We start from the raw sequence: 13890 nt of genomic DNA, 5'->3' as shown, positions 1-13890 counted from the left end.
ATGCAAGGCCTCTGACTGTGTAATAGTCATGAATCTCAGGGGTTTTGAATCATGATGAAACAGTTGGTTAATAACAGAGAATAAAAGGGCAGTTTTGATAATCAATTAACTTAATCATTCAAGCTTCTTGAATATTAATATCTATATCATTGTAAATGATGGTCTGACAGAATAAGTAATTGGAAGATGTCACCTTGTGTTCAGGAAAATTTACCTTTTTTAGGTATCAACAGGCAATATGGGGAGGGAGAGGGGTGCAGGGGTGCAGTGGGGCTTGATCAGCTAAATCCAAAGGTGAGGTGGTTGTTGTTTTTATAGACTAACAGAAACTGCTTCCCATATGTTTGAGCAATGTCACCAGGTTACGTATCTTTAGAAATTACTGTGGGAAGCTTCATCTATGGGAAATGTCATTCTTAGTTGTGTCCCATAAAAGGCACTAAGTGTTTTTTCTCTTTGGCCGTGGCCACTTGGTCATTTGGCAGAACAGAAGGAAGGACCCCACAGACCATTTAGCAATGTAAGAGGAATGGTGTCTGCATGCTTTAGGGTTTTGGTAATCAACAGTTTCTCTCATCCAGCCCGATCTGGACATTGCAAGTGTCAAATTTTATACCTTTAAGAGCTTCTAGCCGTATAAACACATAGGTTTAAGAGGATGTTAGTTTTACATTTACCTTTAGTTATGACTTGTTTTATTAAATAAAATAAAATCTCTTTTCCTTCTTTCTCAGACAGGGAAATTTTTTGGAGAAGCAGAAGGAGCTGTAATGAGTAAGCTTCTGCAGATGGGCTCTTTCAAGAGGTAAGTATTTCAAACTGCATGTGTGTTTGTGTGTGTGTGGGTGTTCTGTATGAGTGTGTACTATACGTGCCAGCACAAGTGTACATATGAGTGTGTGTGTGTGTATGCATGTGTGCAAATGTATGTGCATAATATCAGGCAGGCCTCAGAATGAGAGCATGTCTCCCCTTGCGCTGACAGCTCTTAACTTGGCCAATCGTGTTGAGCTATTCAGCACTGAACTCCGACCCCTCGCTCAGCAGAGTTCTCCGTTAGGGGATTACAGCAAATCTTTTCCTGAAATGAAGGAATTAGGAGAAACTTGAAGTCACACACAGACACACACATGTAGACACATTCACTCATATACTGCTTGTTGTAAAGCGGTGTCTCCTGGAAAACGCCAGGAGCAGTGGGTGGCGTCTTTCTGCAATTAATTTGGAAATTTAACCCAGAAGGATAACTTTCCCAGTTTTAGAGAACAGAAATGCAGAGAAGCAGACACAGACAGACACATTGTAGGAGTCAAACTGGTACAGTCTAACACTTGTGGAATCTTTAGAGAATTTAGTTGCACAGTTAAATGTTAAATTTATGTTTGGACAGAAGCTTACAACCACATTTCCAACATTGCATCAGTACTGTACCCAGCATTCAGTTCTGCCTTCGGGATGTGGGTGAAGACATTGTAGCCATGCTGCCTCATTGCATAAAAATCACGAGTGACAAATCATCGCACAAGTAGACAACCACGCCTGTTTATCATAGGGATGAACCTCAAAAGCTGACAGCAAATGGTTTACAGACCCACTCATAAAAACAAAGAGGCCTACAAGTGCTTTCACTGAATCTTTAATGTCGGATGATGAGGGATTGTTTAAAATGAAGGATGACATATAATGAATGAATAATACGACTTGTGTCAGTGAAGTATTAGCATGATGAGTATTAGAGCTTATAGATCTTAACACTAATGAATCCAGTACGATCTGTCTTAACCCAGTGTCATCTGCAGAGAATTAATGTGCTATGTTGCAGCACAGTTTTTGTCTTGATTAAAAAACATTAAAGACATTTTAAAGTGCACCACTTAAAGTTGATACAAGCTGCCAGGTTGGATTTATCTGTCCACTTCAAGTCTGCAGATGAAGACAAATTATTTTGAGTTACTTTTGGTTTATACATCTTTTTAAAAAAGCAATGAAGGCCGCACTGTGACACACAGATATTGCATTGGTCTAAGTTAGCTGCTAACACCATTATGTGGCCTGGCTTAGCACTAATTGGTTCCTGGCGGTGTGTTGGAGCTGTGTGTCACCGGTACTGTGACTGAGGTTTGAACATCGCCCAGGGCTGCGGATAGACCGGGCCCACTCAGACATCACACACATGCTCACACACACGTTCTCACACACAAAGTATTGTCAAGTATATAGGAACTTATCCACAGGCTATGAGAAAGAGTGTCCAGTGTGTATGTGTGTGCGTGTATATGTGTGTTAGGAACCCCTTCAATAACCTCTCCTAGACAGACCCAGACCTCACACCCTCAGGCTCTACTAAGCCCTTAAATCCTCTGATATCCCCCCAATATCCCCAAATCATCTACACACACACACACCCACCTTCCTACATCACTTTGAGGAACCTCTCGGGAAGCTCTCGGCTTTCAGTTGCTTTCCTTTTCCCATTCTTGCCACGTCCATCCAATATATTATCCGTAGGTAAAGCGGCAGTTATAGCAGAGGTGGGATCTTTCCTTCCTGCTCCCACACAGCAGTCCAAAAGGCCCCGCAGGCATGTAATAGTAGATATAATGTGTGAATCAAGGCTTATATCACCTTATCCGGGCTATATCTTCCTGACGAATGCATTACTTATTAAAGTCAAATCTCTAAAAACATTCTACCTATCTTTACCTCATTTTATCTCTATGTCTCACTTTCTGTCCTCTCTTTTCTTATCTTTATCTACCCAGGGTCACGCTGTACGACTATCAGGCTTTATGTTGGGTTTATTCAGAGAGTAGTGACAGCGGACACACACTGTTGGATGTGAGTACTGCATTTCTTCACACTGTTCAACCTTGTTGTTTGTACACCATTCGTTGGGACTACGTATTATATATTTTATTGTGTCTGATTAGTATTCTCTCTGTCTTTTTTTAGCCTTACTTTGCTTTCTTCTCAGCCATGAAGTGGATCCTGACTGAGCTTGTCATGTAAGACTTGTGTGTGTATGAGAGTGTGTTCGGTATGTTTGTAATAGCACACACTCGCTGCATACATGTGTTTTTGAAGACTCGTACCGTGGCCTCTCCTGTCAGATGAGGTTAACTGTGTGTTTGTGACTATATATCAATAGTATGTTTGTTTACAAGCTCCTCCACATGTACGTCGACGTGACCATCAGTGATCATGAGCAGTAATGGCTACCTGATGTTTCCTGTAGTGCGGGTACTCCTATGATGGCACGTTGTGGTTGCAGAGTCTTCCTGGGTGGTCTCTTGTCGCCACAGTGCATTACGGGAGGGTTGAGTTGTCAGTGCTAATTTTACAGTTTGTCACAGTGCAGACAATTTTTATCTTTGTAACATAAGTTATTTTTAGATTTATGAGTTTTAATTTCCATGTATGCTTTTTTCATTTTATCAGGATAAAAAATAATAATTTTATACATATGAGTGACTGGACTAATGTATGTAGAGGTTATGAAGGTTCAAAACGTTGGAAACAGCCCTCACATTAAATACATATCACAAAAAACACACAGAACACCGAAAGTGATACATAGAGTAAGCCCTTAAAAGAGACATACAGAGATGTTATGTTAAGTGATCTGTAATGAGGAAATGCCAACATATTATCCTTTTTACAATTATTTATATTACTTTTCATGTTCAGATATATAACCCAATCATCTGTATACACAAAGTGATTAATTACAAGATTAAGAAAACACAACCTGTTTTACAAGACTTATGTATGACTCGTCGAACAGGTCATATAAGTCTTATTAAGAAAATTTTTATAGTAGTTCACACTTTACTCAGATGAAAGGAGTGATATTCAGCACCAACCTCTGTGGTCTGGAAGGCATACCAATTTTTTTTTTTTCTACAGCTATTTAACACTTTTCATGATTGTTTTGACTGAAAGAAGCAAATGAACATGAGGGGATTGTTTGTAACTAGGATAACTGGCAACGAGCAAAGATTCATAGCTGTGCTGGTTTTATTATCAACTGCTTTAAAATGAGTTTTTTCCTACTGTGGTTGTTGAGAAACATTTGTAGTGTGTGTAAAAAAAAAAGTTGGAATGCAATAGAAAGTGTTACAGTATTATATAAGCATGGGTTGAAGTGTGTTGTTATGAATGATATCTTCTCCATATTTAGATTCCTGGTCGAGTTCAACTTGTATAGCTGGTGGCACTCGGACCTTACAGCAAAAGGTAAGAACACACTCTTTGGTGATCTGCATGTTCCCTCTCTCTGTCTAAAGCAAACTCCCACATGCATACCCTCAGATAAAAATATACAGCTTATGCTATAATTGAAGTTATATACAAATTTTTTATTTTGGTGCATGCACACAACACTGCATAATAGGTAATTTAAAAGAATCTGAAATGGTTCATCATATTTTATTTTGAATGTCTGCTAAAGTTGAAAAGAGCACCAGTGGTCATATTATAGCAAGTGCAATAATTATGATACATTTACAAAAAGAATCAGGATTATCATTCTCTTTGCTAAACTTTGATTGCAGATTGTTATGATTTACACCAGTTTATACACACGTTTTTTATTTAAAACCCTTTTTTTTTTCTTTTTCACAAATATAGTTTTGCACTGCTGAAAAACAGATTATTTCCTCTTACTAGCAGCTGCCAAGTTTTGATTACAAATCAAATGGCTCTATGTATTTTAATGTGTGTATTCATAGTCTTCAATTTTACATTTAGAAACAGAAATGAAAATGGAAAAGAACGTTTTGGTAGCAATTTACAATACTACACACAGTTGTGAGTTGTTACTACTGAATGAGTGAGGAAAAAATCAGGAAAAACGTGACCTGATGATGAAAAGTTGCTGCAGAGTTTTTAAATTCACCAGTAAAAATATGAATTAATTATCAGGTCATTCCTAATGTTTCCTCACTTATTACTCACAATTTTGTTTACCGTATTGTACAAACATTTTTCATCACCAGATACAGCTATTCTCTTTTGACAAAGAACAAAGAAAACGAAGAAAAGAAACAATACAACAAAAAGGTTTTTATAACAGTAAACTTTCCTGTCTCACAAAGAAGAGAAAGGAAATTAAGTGATATGTCAATCGTACATCTGCCCATGAAAACATTAACATCTCTTAAAATAATGGTCAAAATGCTGTTTGATACTTTAATTTTTATATATAATAATGCACAGACGAAAACATACGCTGTTAGTTTGTCATACTAATGCTTGAGTTCACATGGGACGAAAGTTCACTGCATACAGAATAAACAACCAGTGTCCTCAGCACTGACCTTCTGTCTTCATCTTTGCCATCACCCCCCCATTTCCTCTCGGTCCGAGTCAGTGTGACCACTGGAAAAACAGAATAAAGAGGCACAATCCAAACCCTAAAAGTAAAAATGGCAGAACACAAGATTACCTCAAATGACCTCAGTGTGCGAGAGGGTGTGTGTTGTGTGTGTTGTGTGTGTTGTGTGTGTTGTGTGTGTTGTGTGTGTGTGTGTCTGTCTGCACACACACTTGTATTTGTTTGTGTGCGTAGAGGGGGTTACACTTGATGGTTTTATGATCTGTAAGGATGTGTGTCATAATTGTAGTGGTGGGAAGCAATATCCGCTTTGTAACAGGAGAAAAAAGGCTTCTCTCTCTCTTTCTCACTGTCTATCGCTCTTTCGCTCCCTCTCTGGTTTTATGTCTTTCCCTTCTTTTTCGGTCTCATTTTCTTCCTAGAAACACACACACATTCTCATATGATTACCGCCAAGCTATGAATGCTGTAATGACCTATGCTTTATGGAGTGTTAAATATTGTTTGCCTGTCTGAAATTAAAGTCTCATTAAGGAGCATCATATTGTAACATTAATTCTAGCCAAAACTAATGTGAAATGAAAATATTTCGTATGTGAATGCAAGAGAGAGGAGAGAGAGAGAAAGAACCACAAAATGAAAGTCTATAAAATGCTTTCCTTGCATACTCTTATCCCGAATGAAGTGAAGCTGGGCATCAGTGCTCGCCAAGCAGTCGAGACAATTTCACAGCTGGCTAGCCTCAGGTCTTAGCAGCACTTTCTATATCTTTTTACAATAGAGACACAGGCCTGTGACACACAGCTGAAACACCCCAATTTAGCAGCCCGTAACCCAATCTACACAGCCTCTGAAGCTGAACTAATCCCAGACGTTTATACATGTAGGCTGCGTTTCTCACATGCATACAGTTTATATACAACCGCACACACGCACACATTATTTCACACAATAATGCTGCACCACTGACACCCGGTAATTAAACTGCTTCATTCAAATCGCACACATAATCCACCATCTTTAGAAATATGTGTGTGTTGTAAAATATGTGCCACTGGCCACCCTTATAAGACTGAATTTGAAATATAAAGCATGTCTTTAAATGTTAATATTTGGTATTCAAAGTTGAATTATATTAGCTCTTGCTTTAATAAGCCTGCTTTAGAAATATTGACCCAAATAGAGGATTTTGCCTGTCTATGCTGTAGAATTGTTTCAAACCTCTGGGTGGCAGAAGAGTTCAAGCAATGTTGCATAAATGGCTGGGTTAGATTTACACTGGAAATATCTCCAACGGGACAAGAGGCAGCTCTGGTTCAGAAATGCTGCTTTCTTTCAAACTTGTATATTTGCAAGGATGTGGTGTATTTGCTTACAATTTATTTGTATTTAAAGTATTTTATAAAAATTTTATATATTACTTATATATGATGTTTTGTGACTTTCTCATTCTATTCCTTTCTTTCTTTTCTTTCTTTCTTTCTTTTCTTTTTTCTCTTCCTCCCTCCAGCTCAGAGGATGGGTCGGACCATGCAGGTACCGTGTGACACAGAGTACCCGGCCTTCATCTCCGAGAGAACCATCAAAGAGAACACAGGCAACCTTGACTGTGACGGCTGCATCAAGTATGACACACGCACACATGTGAACACACGTCAACAACAACAGTCTTAATATCTCTTTCCTGTTGAACAAAACCCATTTGATCAGCTGGCCACTCCGCTCCATAAAACAAGCTAACAATGAAAAATGAGTTCTCCTGTTAACTCTCATCTTGGTGAAATATTTTTATCTCTATAATCCCTGATAATAGAAAACACATTTCAATCATTTGTTGTCTGCTGAAAACACTTTTATCCAGGCAATCCATCAGAGACACGCAGAGACACTCACCCTCTACTCCGGGAGTTTGAAATACGAGGCATTTAGAGATGAGGGAGAGAGGTGGAAAAAAGGCTTCCTTTAAAAATGGGAAAATGAGTGTGGTCCCCATTAACAATTTGGGCTTTTCTGTTAGGCAATTGTGGGGTGTTCTCTCGATCCCTCCAAAGGGCCCTTCATTGCTCCCAGCTGTGGAACTGCCAGGGAAGCTCAGAACCCTGCGTTTGTGTGTGCGTGTGTGTGTGCGTGTGTGTGTGTGTGTGTGTGTGTTTTTCCTTGTGTATCTGCTGCTGGTATAGCCCCACAAGGTCAGCAGGGTAACCACTGCCCTGGGTGCAAGGAGTAAAATGCGGTTAGGGATGCAGTCAGACCCCAAACACACATACTGCATACACACACCAGCAGCCTCTCTCACACACTCGCACCCACCCACCCACGCACACATGACAGACGTGTGTTTCAGAGAAGAATGGCCTCATCTCCAATGATGACACCAGAATTGGGATTAGCGGGCAGGCCTGCGTGCTCTGAGCAGCATGTCGCCTTCAAATAAATCTTTTTTAAAGCACAATGAATTTGACAAAGTAAAATGGAGTTTTTATTTCGCTTATGTGGAATTTTATAGCTCATATTAGTAATAGAGGATATTGGTGATAAACATCTGTTTTACGTTACAGGCTGACTGAGGCCTTTCTCTCATATTTTCATCGGGACACGTGTGTGTGTTTTATGCTCTAGGAAATATACCCTAAGCTCTTGCCTGTTAAACCCCTCTTTACTGCATTATGTGAGCTTGTGTGTGCCTGCTTGTGTGTGCCTGTTTGTGTGTGTGTGTGTGTGTGTGTGCCTGTTTGTGTGTGTGTGTGTGTGTGTGTGTGTGTGTGTGTGTGTGTGTGTGTGTGTGTGTGTGTGTGTGTGCGCGCGTGCACGTGCGTGTGTCATTGCGGTATTTGTATTTGTCCATTACTTCCTGATGGGTGAGACAGACTGACAGAGCACAAGAAACAATGAAATCTAGTGAATGATATAATAGCTTAAGTGGCCCTATAGGATGACTTAACCTCCATTAATGCATTGCCAACTTCTCTAGACTGTAACATGAGATTTAGGACAAAGAGTGTGTCATGGCTCTAACCAGAGAAGGTCTTCAAGGGGACTATTAGCGACAATACTCATGGCCATATATCCTACTGCTCCACATGCTCTTTTTTTTTCTCTCGACCGTCCCAGACGAGCAATGTCCAAAAAGAGAGAGGTTCAAAGTTGCAGTGAGCTACAGCTTCAGCGCGACAGTCAGACATGTAGACATGTTTTCATCTGTTAGAGATTCTTGAAACACATCTGTCTCTTTGTCCCGGGTCATACTAGTAATCATTGTATTGCTGAGATAGTTGTGCTTATTATGTTGTCACACCCTTGTGCTATAAGGAAAGATGTGTTTCTTTAACACAGTTCATTTTTTTTCCTTTATAGCAATCTTTATTCAAGCAGCAATTATAATTTTTAAAGGTATTTTATGGATACTTAGCGATGTACGTTTGTATCTTAATATCAATTTTGTATATTTTTATTATAGACAAGTCTTGTGAATTACATTTTAAATTAAATTCACATTTTTACATGCTGAGTTCTAATAATCATGTTAATTTCTTTATGACTTTTGAAGCAAATAGTTCCTTTTTGACATTTTCTTTTTGAAATATTCCCCCCAAAAATTCTATTTTAAAATATATTTATGACTCATGTTATTCATCCAGAACCTTTTGTCATAAGCTTTAAGCTGCATTTGCGTGAGTCCACCCGTATATACTGTATTTTGGAATCGGGTAAGAAGCGTTAAAAAAGACTTAAAAACAAAATACTGGAATCATGATGCCCATTTTCCCCAAAAGTAATAAGAAAAATGGAAATAAAATGACAGCATTGCTCTGAAAATCTGCCCGTCTGTTTGTTGAGATTTTATTGGAGCATTTTCAACTCATTGAATTAGTAATTGTTCAATTACACACAGTAATTACTGGTTAAATTTCCCTACTGTGATGACAGATATTTCTGAAAACCATACACTGCATGCCGTTATGGTTATGGTTAGTTATGCAATGATTAAATCATTGGAAAAATTTGAACATTCTCTACAAGACACACACAATATAGTATTTAGCCAAAACTGAGCACAGAATGCTTTAAAGACAGAAAAACTTTGCTACTGTTCTGTATCAAAAGCAAAGCACGTGTAAAGAATAATATATTGTGAAATATTATCATCTTAGCTCGAAACTTTAAAATGAGCTTTAGTATGACACTGGAAAGATAAAACATTTTCCTTCATGATCAAAAAGTGTTGATAATCTGTGCTATTTTTTTATCAGTTTCAGCTGCAGACTGTGATATGTTTTGTTAGAACTTTGAAAAGAAGACACGTTCTGTCACCACTGCTTTGTGTGTGTCTACATAAGCTTTAGACTTTAGATCTATCTAACTCTCTTTTACTCTCTTATCTTTCTTTCTGTGGGTCTCTGTGTCACTTCACTGTCTCCTGCTGTCATTCTCTGTCTTTTCTCAGAGAAACTAATTGGATGTCTTTGTTGTCCATTTCTCTATTGGCCAAAATCAATTGAAGCCAGAGCACTAGGAGACCATGTCAAGAAGAAGACAGTCTTTGCGTCTGTGTGAGTGAGTGTGCATGAATGTCTGTCTCTGTGCCTATTGTGCACATCCTCGTGTGTGTCGAAGTGTGTGCATTCATATGCGGTGTAGTGCTTCCCATCCCAGCACCGGTTATGTTCAAGGCCAGCAGCTGTGCTGTCAGGATGTGTTTAAGTCTTTTCTCCAAAAACACTTGCTCTGCTTTCTATCAGCGGGCTGAGCTGGGCCAGCCTGGCGCTGGGCAGGGGTGAGCACGGATTATTTTAAACATCAGCAGATCCTAATTCGCCCTGATTGGAACTGGCCTGGCCTATTTGCTGGGATGATTTGATTGGGTTTGGTTGGTCACGGTGGGATAATTGTATTAGAGTGCGGTGGCTTGGTGCTACTCAGGGATTGGAGGCTGTTTGTGGTCAGATTAAATTGGTCATGGTATTGAGTTAGTAAGAATGGAGATATTCCTGTAGATGCTAGGTCTAGGTTTGATCAATCAGGTCTATCAAGCTCTTTGTCTGAGTGACTCTTTCACAAGAATTAAAAAAGCGTGTGCACATATGCAGTATTTCTGTGTGTTCAGTCACACGTGCATGTTCTCCTACGTGTCTGATAAATGCCTCACAGAGAACCTGATAAATCACCCTGCCGCGGCAAAAGAGAGGGAGGGAGAGAAGTGAGAGATAAAGAAAGAAAGGGTGACAGAAAGAAGAGATCATTTTTACGACCCCTCTTCTTCATAAAGCTTATTCATGGTCATAAATCACTGGCCAGGAGGCTGAGACGAGGCCTGATCTCTCAGGCCAGTAAAGCGCAGCCATGGGAAGCTATGAGCACAAAAGTGTGGTTCCCATTTGTCTCCCTTTGGAGTGTTTTATATTCGGCAACACTTCATTGGTGCTTGCCTTAGATAGGAAAAAACAAAGACAAAAGAGAAGGAAGGGAAGAGGAAGAGGAGAGGATGGAGTGAGTTAAAGAAGTATGTGTGTATACTTTATATGTGTCTGTTGGTGTGAGTCTGTCTGTGTCCATGTATGTTTATTGACAGCTGGCGGTGAGACAAGTCATCTTCTTGACATGGATCCAGTGGAGTCTCTTCAGTGCATCTCCCTTCCACCAGGGGAGAATGTGAACACTCATAACACAAATCCTCTGACACACATGGAAATTTACATCATACCCAAAGCGCCTTGTCTACTTGCCAATCCAACTCTCAATCCTCTCCCTTCTTCCTTCCTCATCTTTTTTTCTTTCTGGCTGTGTGTGCTGTGATTGGCAGGTCCTTTGTGATCCAGCAGATCCCCAGCAGTAATCTCTTCATGGTGGTGGTGGACAACAAGTGTGACTGCAGCATGTTTGAGCCAATCACCATGGACCCCATCGAAATCATGTATATCCTTTACTAGCCAGAAGAGATGGGGGTGATTAAGAACAGGACTACATTGTGGGAATTCTATTCTTTGGTACCCCAAATGAGAGAAAAGGATGATTTGAAAGCAAGAGAGCAACAATTAACAGGGGTGTGAAGATGAATAAAGCAACAGCTACAGTAAAACATCCACAAGCTTGACAGAAAACTTGATTAAAAGCCTAAAAAACTAATTCTAGTCCCAGCTCATATTTCAAATGGATGATGTATTTTGCATTAAACTGACTCAGAAGAAGATAAATGAATGAATAAATGAATTTATGGTTTTTGAGGGCAACTTTAATGTGTTATACAGCTGGCTTGTTGTAGTCTTTCCAGTTAGGCGTTAGGCTGTCCCCCCCACTGACAAAAATGACCTGCTTATGTTTTTTAATGGAGTCCATTCGCTTCCACCAATGTCACAGTACTGTAGTTACAGCCAGTGTGTCTCCATCGATGTTACAGGTATATAAATAGAATCTAAGTGAAGCCACTCTACCCTTCTGGCGCATAAAAGAAGTGAGAGCTTTGCAAGGGACAAGATCTGAAGCCGAGGCTTTGGAACAGCACTGTACTAGAGGTCTTTTTCACACTGTGTGTGTGTGTGTGTGTGTGTGTGTGTGTGTGTGTGTGTGTGTGTGTGTGTGTGTGTGTGTGTGTGTGTGTGTGTGTGTGTGTGTGTGTGTGTGTGTGTGTTGGACTGTGTTACACAACAGCCCCGCTGTGATGGGGTACTGATCAATAGCAGACACAGCTCAGAGTGGAGTCAGACTGAAAGAGCTCGTCACCACATACCCGAGCTGGGTTCTCCTACTGACATTTTATGCAGTACAGTCACGCTGTATATACATGTCCACCACTGTTTATTTTGTTGTGGAGTGCTTACTGTAGCATAAAGCCTGCTATTCTGTTGCTGTGCAACAAAAGAAAACTTATCAAACATTGCTCAGTGTGCTTTCCTTGTTCTTTTAGTATCACTGCATCCATAAGGAACTCGTTCCATGGTGCACTCAAAAACATGCCTTCCTTTCTATTATAAACAAGAAATACACTCCAGCAGGAAAACACCCTGCAGAGGGTACACATTGTCTGTTATTGCCTTAACTTCAGCTGCACATAATGAATCTCTTAAGTGCGAGAGATTGAAGATGCAAAAGGACAGGAGGCGCCCAGATACCTGTCACCCTTTTCACCCGGAGGTATCCGCTCTACAAATACGCATAAACACACAGATCACTATTATAGTACTTTATTCCATATTATATTCCCTGCTAATTCTGCTTTTGTGTTTTTTATGTCTCTTTATATTTTGCCCCCCTCTCTATCTAGGAGAACTCAATGGAGTGCGGAGGAGCTGTGGGTCTCACCCCGTCTCTCACAGCAACACTGATCTGTGTCCTCCTGGCACTGTTGCCTAGGTGACCAGAGCTGGCCACGCCTCTCCATCCAGAACTTGACTTGGATCGGCTTGGCTAGGCATGCAAAAGAATCGCAACGATGCCACAGAAAAAAACACTCCTGCCCCTTATAAAAATGCGCCCAATTCCAACTCACCACCTGCAAAGCCCCTAGCCCTGAGGTACCTCCCTACAAGGCACTTCGTTGAAAGGATTGATAATGGATAGCTTTCACAGCTGCTAAGTAGTGATCATTAAGGTGCTTTAGCAATATCACATGAGCTGCACAGAGAGGTTTTTGGAGAGATACAGAGTTTTTAACATAGTAATAATGCTAATAATGCATATAGTAGCTTAAAAACTGCACAAGTGGTCCAGTAAAATCCACTGACACTCACACCACTATGTTCACTCCTTTCAGGTAGCAGCTAAGGGCTGGGGTCTGTAGCTGGTCTTGGAACTGGGCATTAGAGCCACGTAACACCAGTGTGGAGAAAGACAGGTGCACCTTCCCCTGGCCCACTCTGACTTTTCATGGACAATAATGATTCTGAGGATAAAAAAATAATAATACTGAAGATGAAGATGATTATATGTGGCTGGGGTTGTAATGAAATGTTTGTCTAATGACCTTTTTTTTTCATGATGAGAAAAAAAAAGTTCTAGTCTATATACAGTATGAAGAAAAAAAAAGAGTTTTATTTATGATTTGCAAGTGGTACCCATAAACTGTGACTATGAGATTTTGAGTCCTCTGACGTGAGTGGTTGTTAATATTTGAGCTTTGCCTTATTGAACAATATTGGTCCTGTTTGTGTACTTTTGAAATAAAACGATGTTTAAAATGTATGCTCTTGTTTAAAGCCATGTTGTTGAAAGGCTCTTAGGGAAGCAGACTTTCAGTAGAACAATGGAGTTAATATGAAGCATCAGTTCTCATCCCTATAGATAGTTTTATTGTTGTTGGCAGATCTGACTGATTAATACAATATCTGCTCTTAGTGGTTAGCTGTGGGGAAATGTTTGGCTGCTTTTTGGCCTCCGCGTGAGCAGAAATGTGGCAGGCTTGTGTGTGCGTGTGCACATGCATCTATCTGTGTGTGTGCATCTGGTGCTTCGCTCTTCTGTCATTCATGTAAGCCTCTGCCCCAGAGCTCTGTCCCCCACACAGAGAGAGACAATAAAGACCATGACACTGGAATCGAAGGCCAACCGCAACATACATCTGT

General features: G+C 40.0%; 1 protein-coding gene across 5 annotated transcripts in view; it reads left to right on the top strand.

Moving 5' to 3' along the window:
• cacna2d3a (calcium channel, voltage-dependent, alpha 2/delta subunit 3a) overlaps window positions 1-13510 on the top strand; it is a 110561-nt gene extending 97051 nt beyond the window's left edge. For 4 of the 5 annotated variants that reach the window (XM_051426197.1, XM_051426196.1, XM_051426195.1 and 1 more), the window contains 8 exons: window positions 735-805; window positions 2763-2838; window positions 2953-3005; window positions 4181-4236; window positions 6846-6960; window positions 11136-11251; window positions 12384-12463; window positions 12594-13510. In XM_051426197.1, the coding sequence (XP_051282157.1) occupies window positions 735-805; window positions 2763-2838; window positions 2953-3005; window positions 4181-4236; window positions 6846-6960; window positions 11136-11251; window positions 12384-12463; window positions 12594-12686 (660 nt within the window). In that variant the 3' untranslated portion in view covers window positions 12687-13510. Of the gene's footprint in view, window positions 1-734; window positions 806-2762; window positions 2839-2952; window positions 3006-4180; window positions 4237-6845; window positions 6961-9779; window positions 11252-12383; window positions 12464-12593 lie in introns of those variants that run through there. The other variant, XM_051426198.1, reaches the window with a different exon arrangement.
• Window positions 13511-13890: the final 380 nt, after the last annotated feature.

Source organism: Dicentrarchus labrax, unplaced genomic scaffold, assembly GCF_905237075.1.
Source record: "Dicentrarchus labrax unplaced genomic scaffold, dlabrax2021, whole genome shotgun sequence".
Taxonomy (NCBI): Eukaryota; Metazoa; Chordata; class Actinopteri; family Moronidae; genus Dicentrarchus; species Dicentrarchus labrax.
The sequence above is the reverse complement of the archived record's forward strand: the minus strand, read 5'-3'. Positions and strand labels throughout refer to the sequence as shown.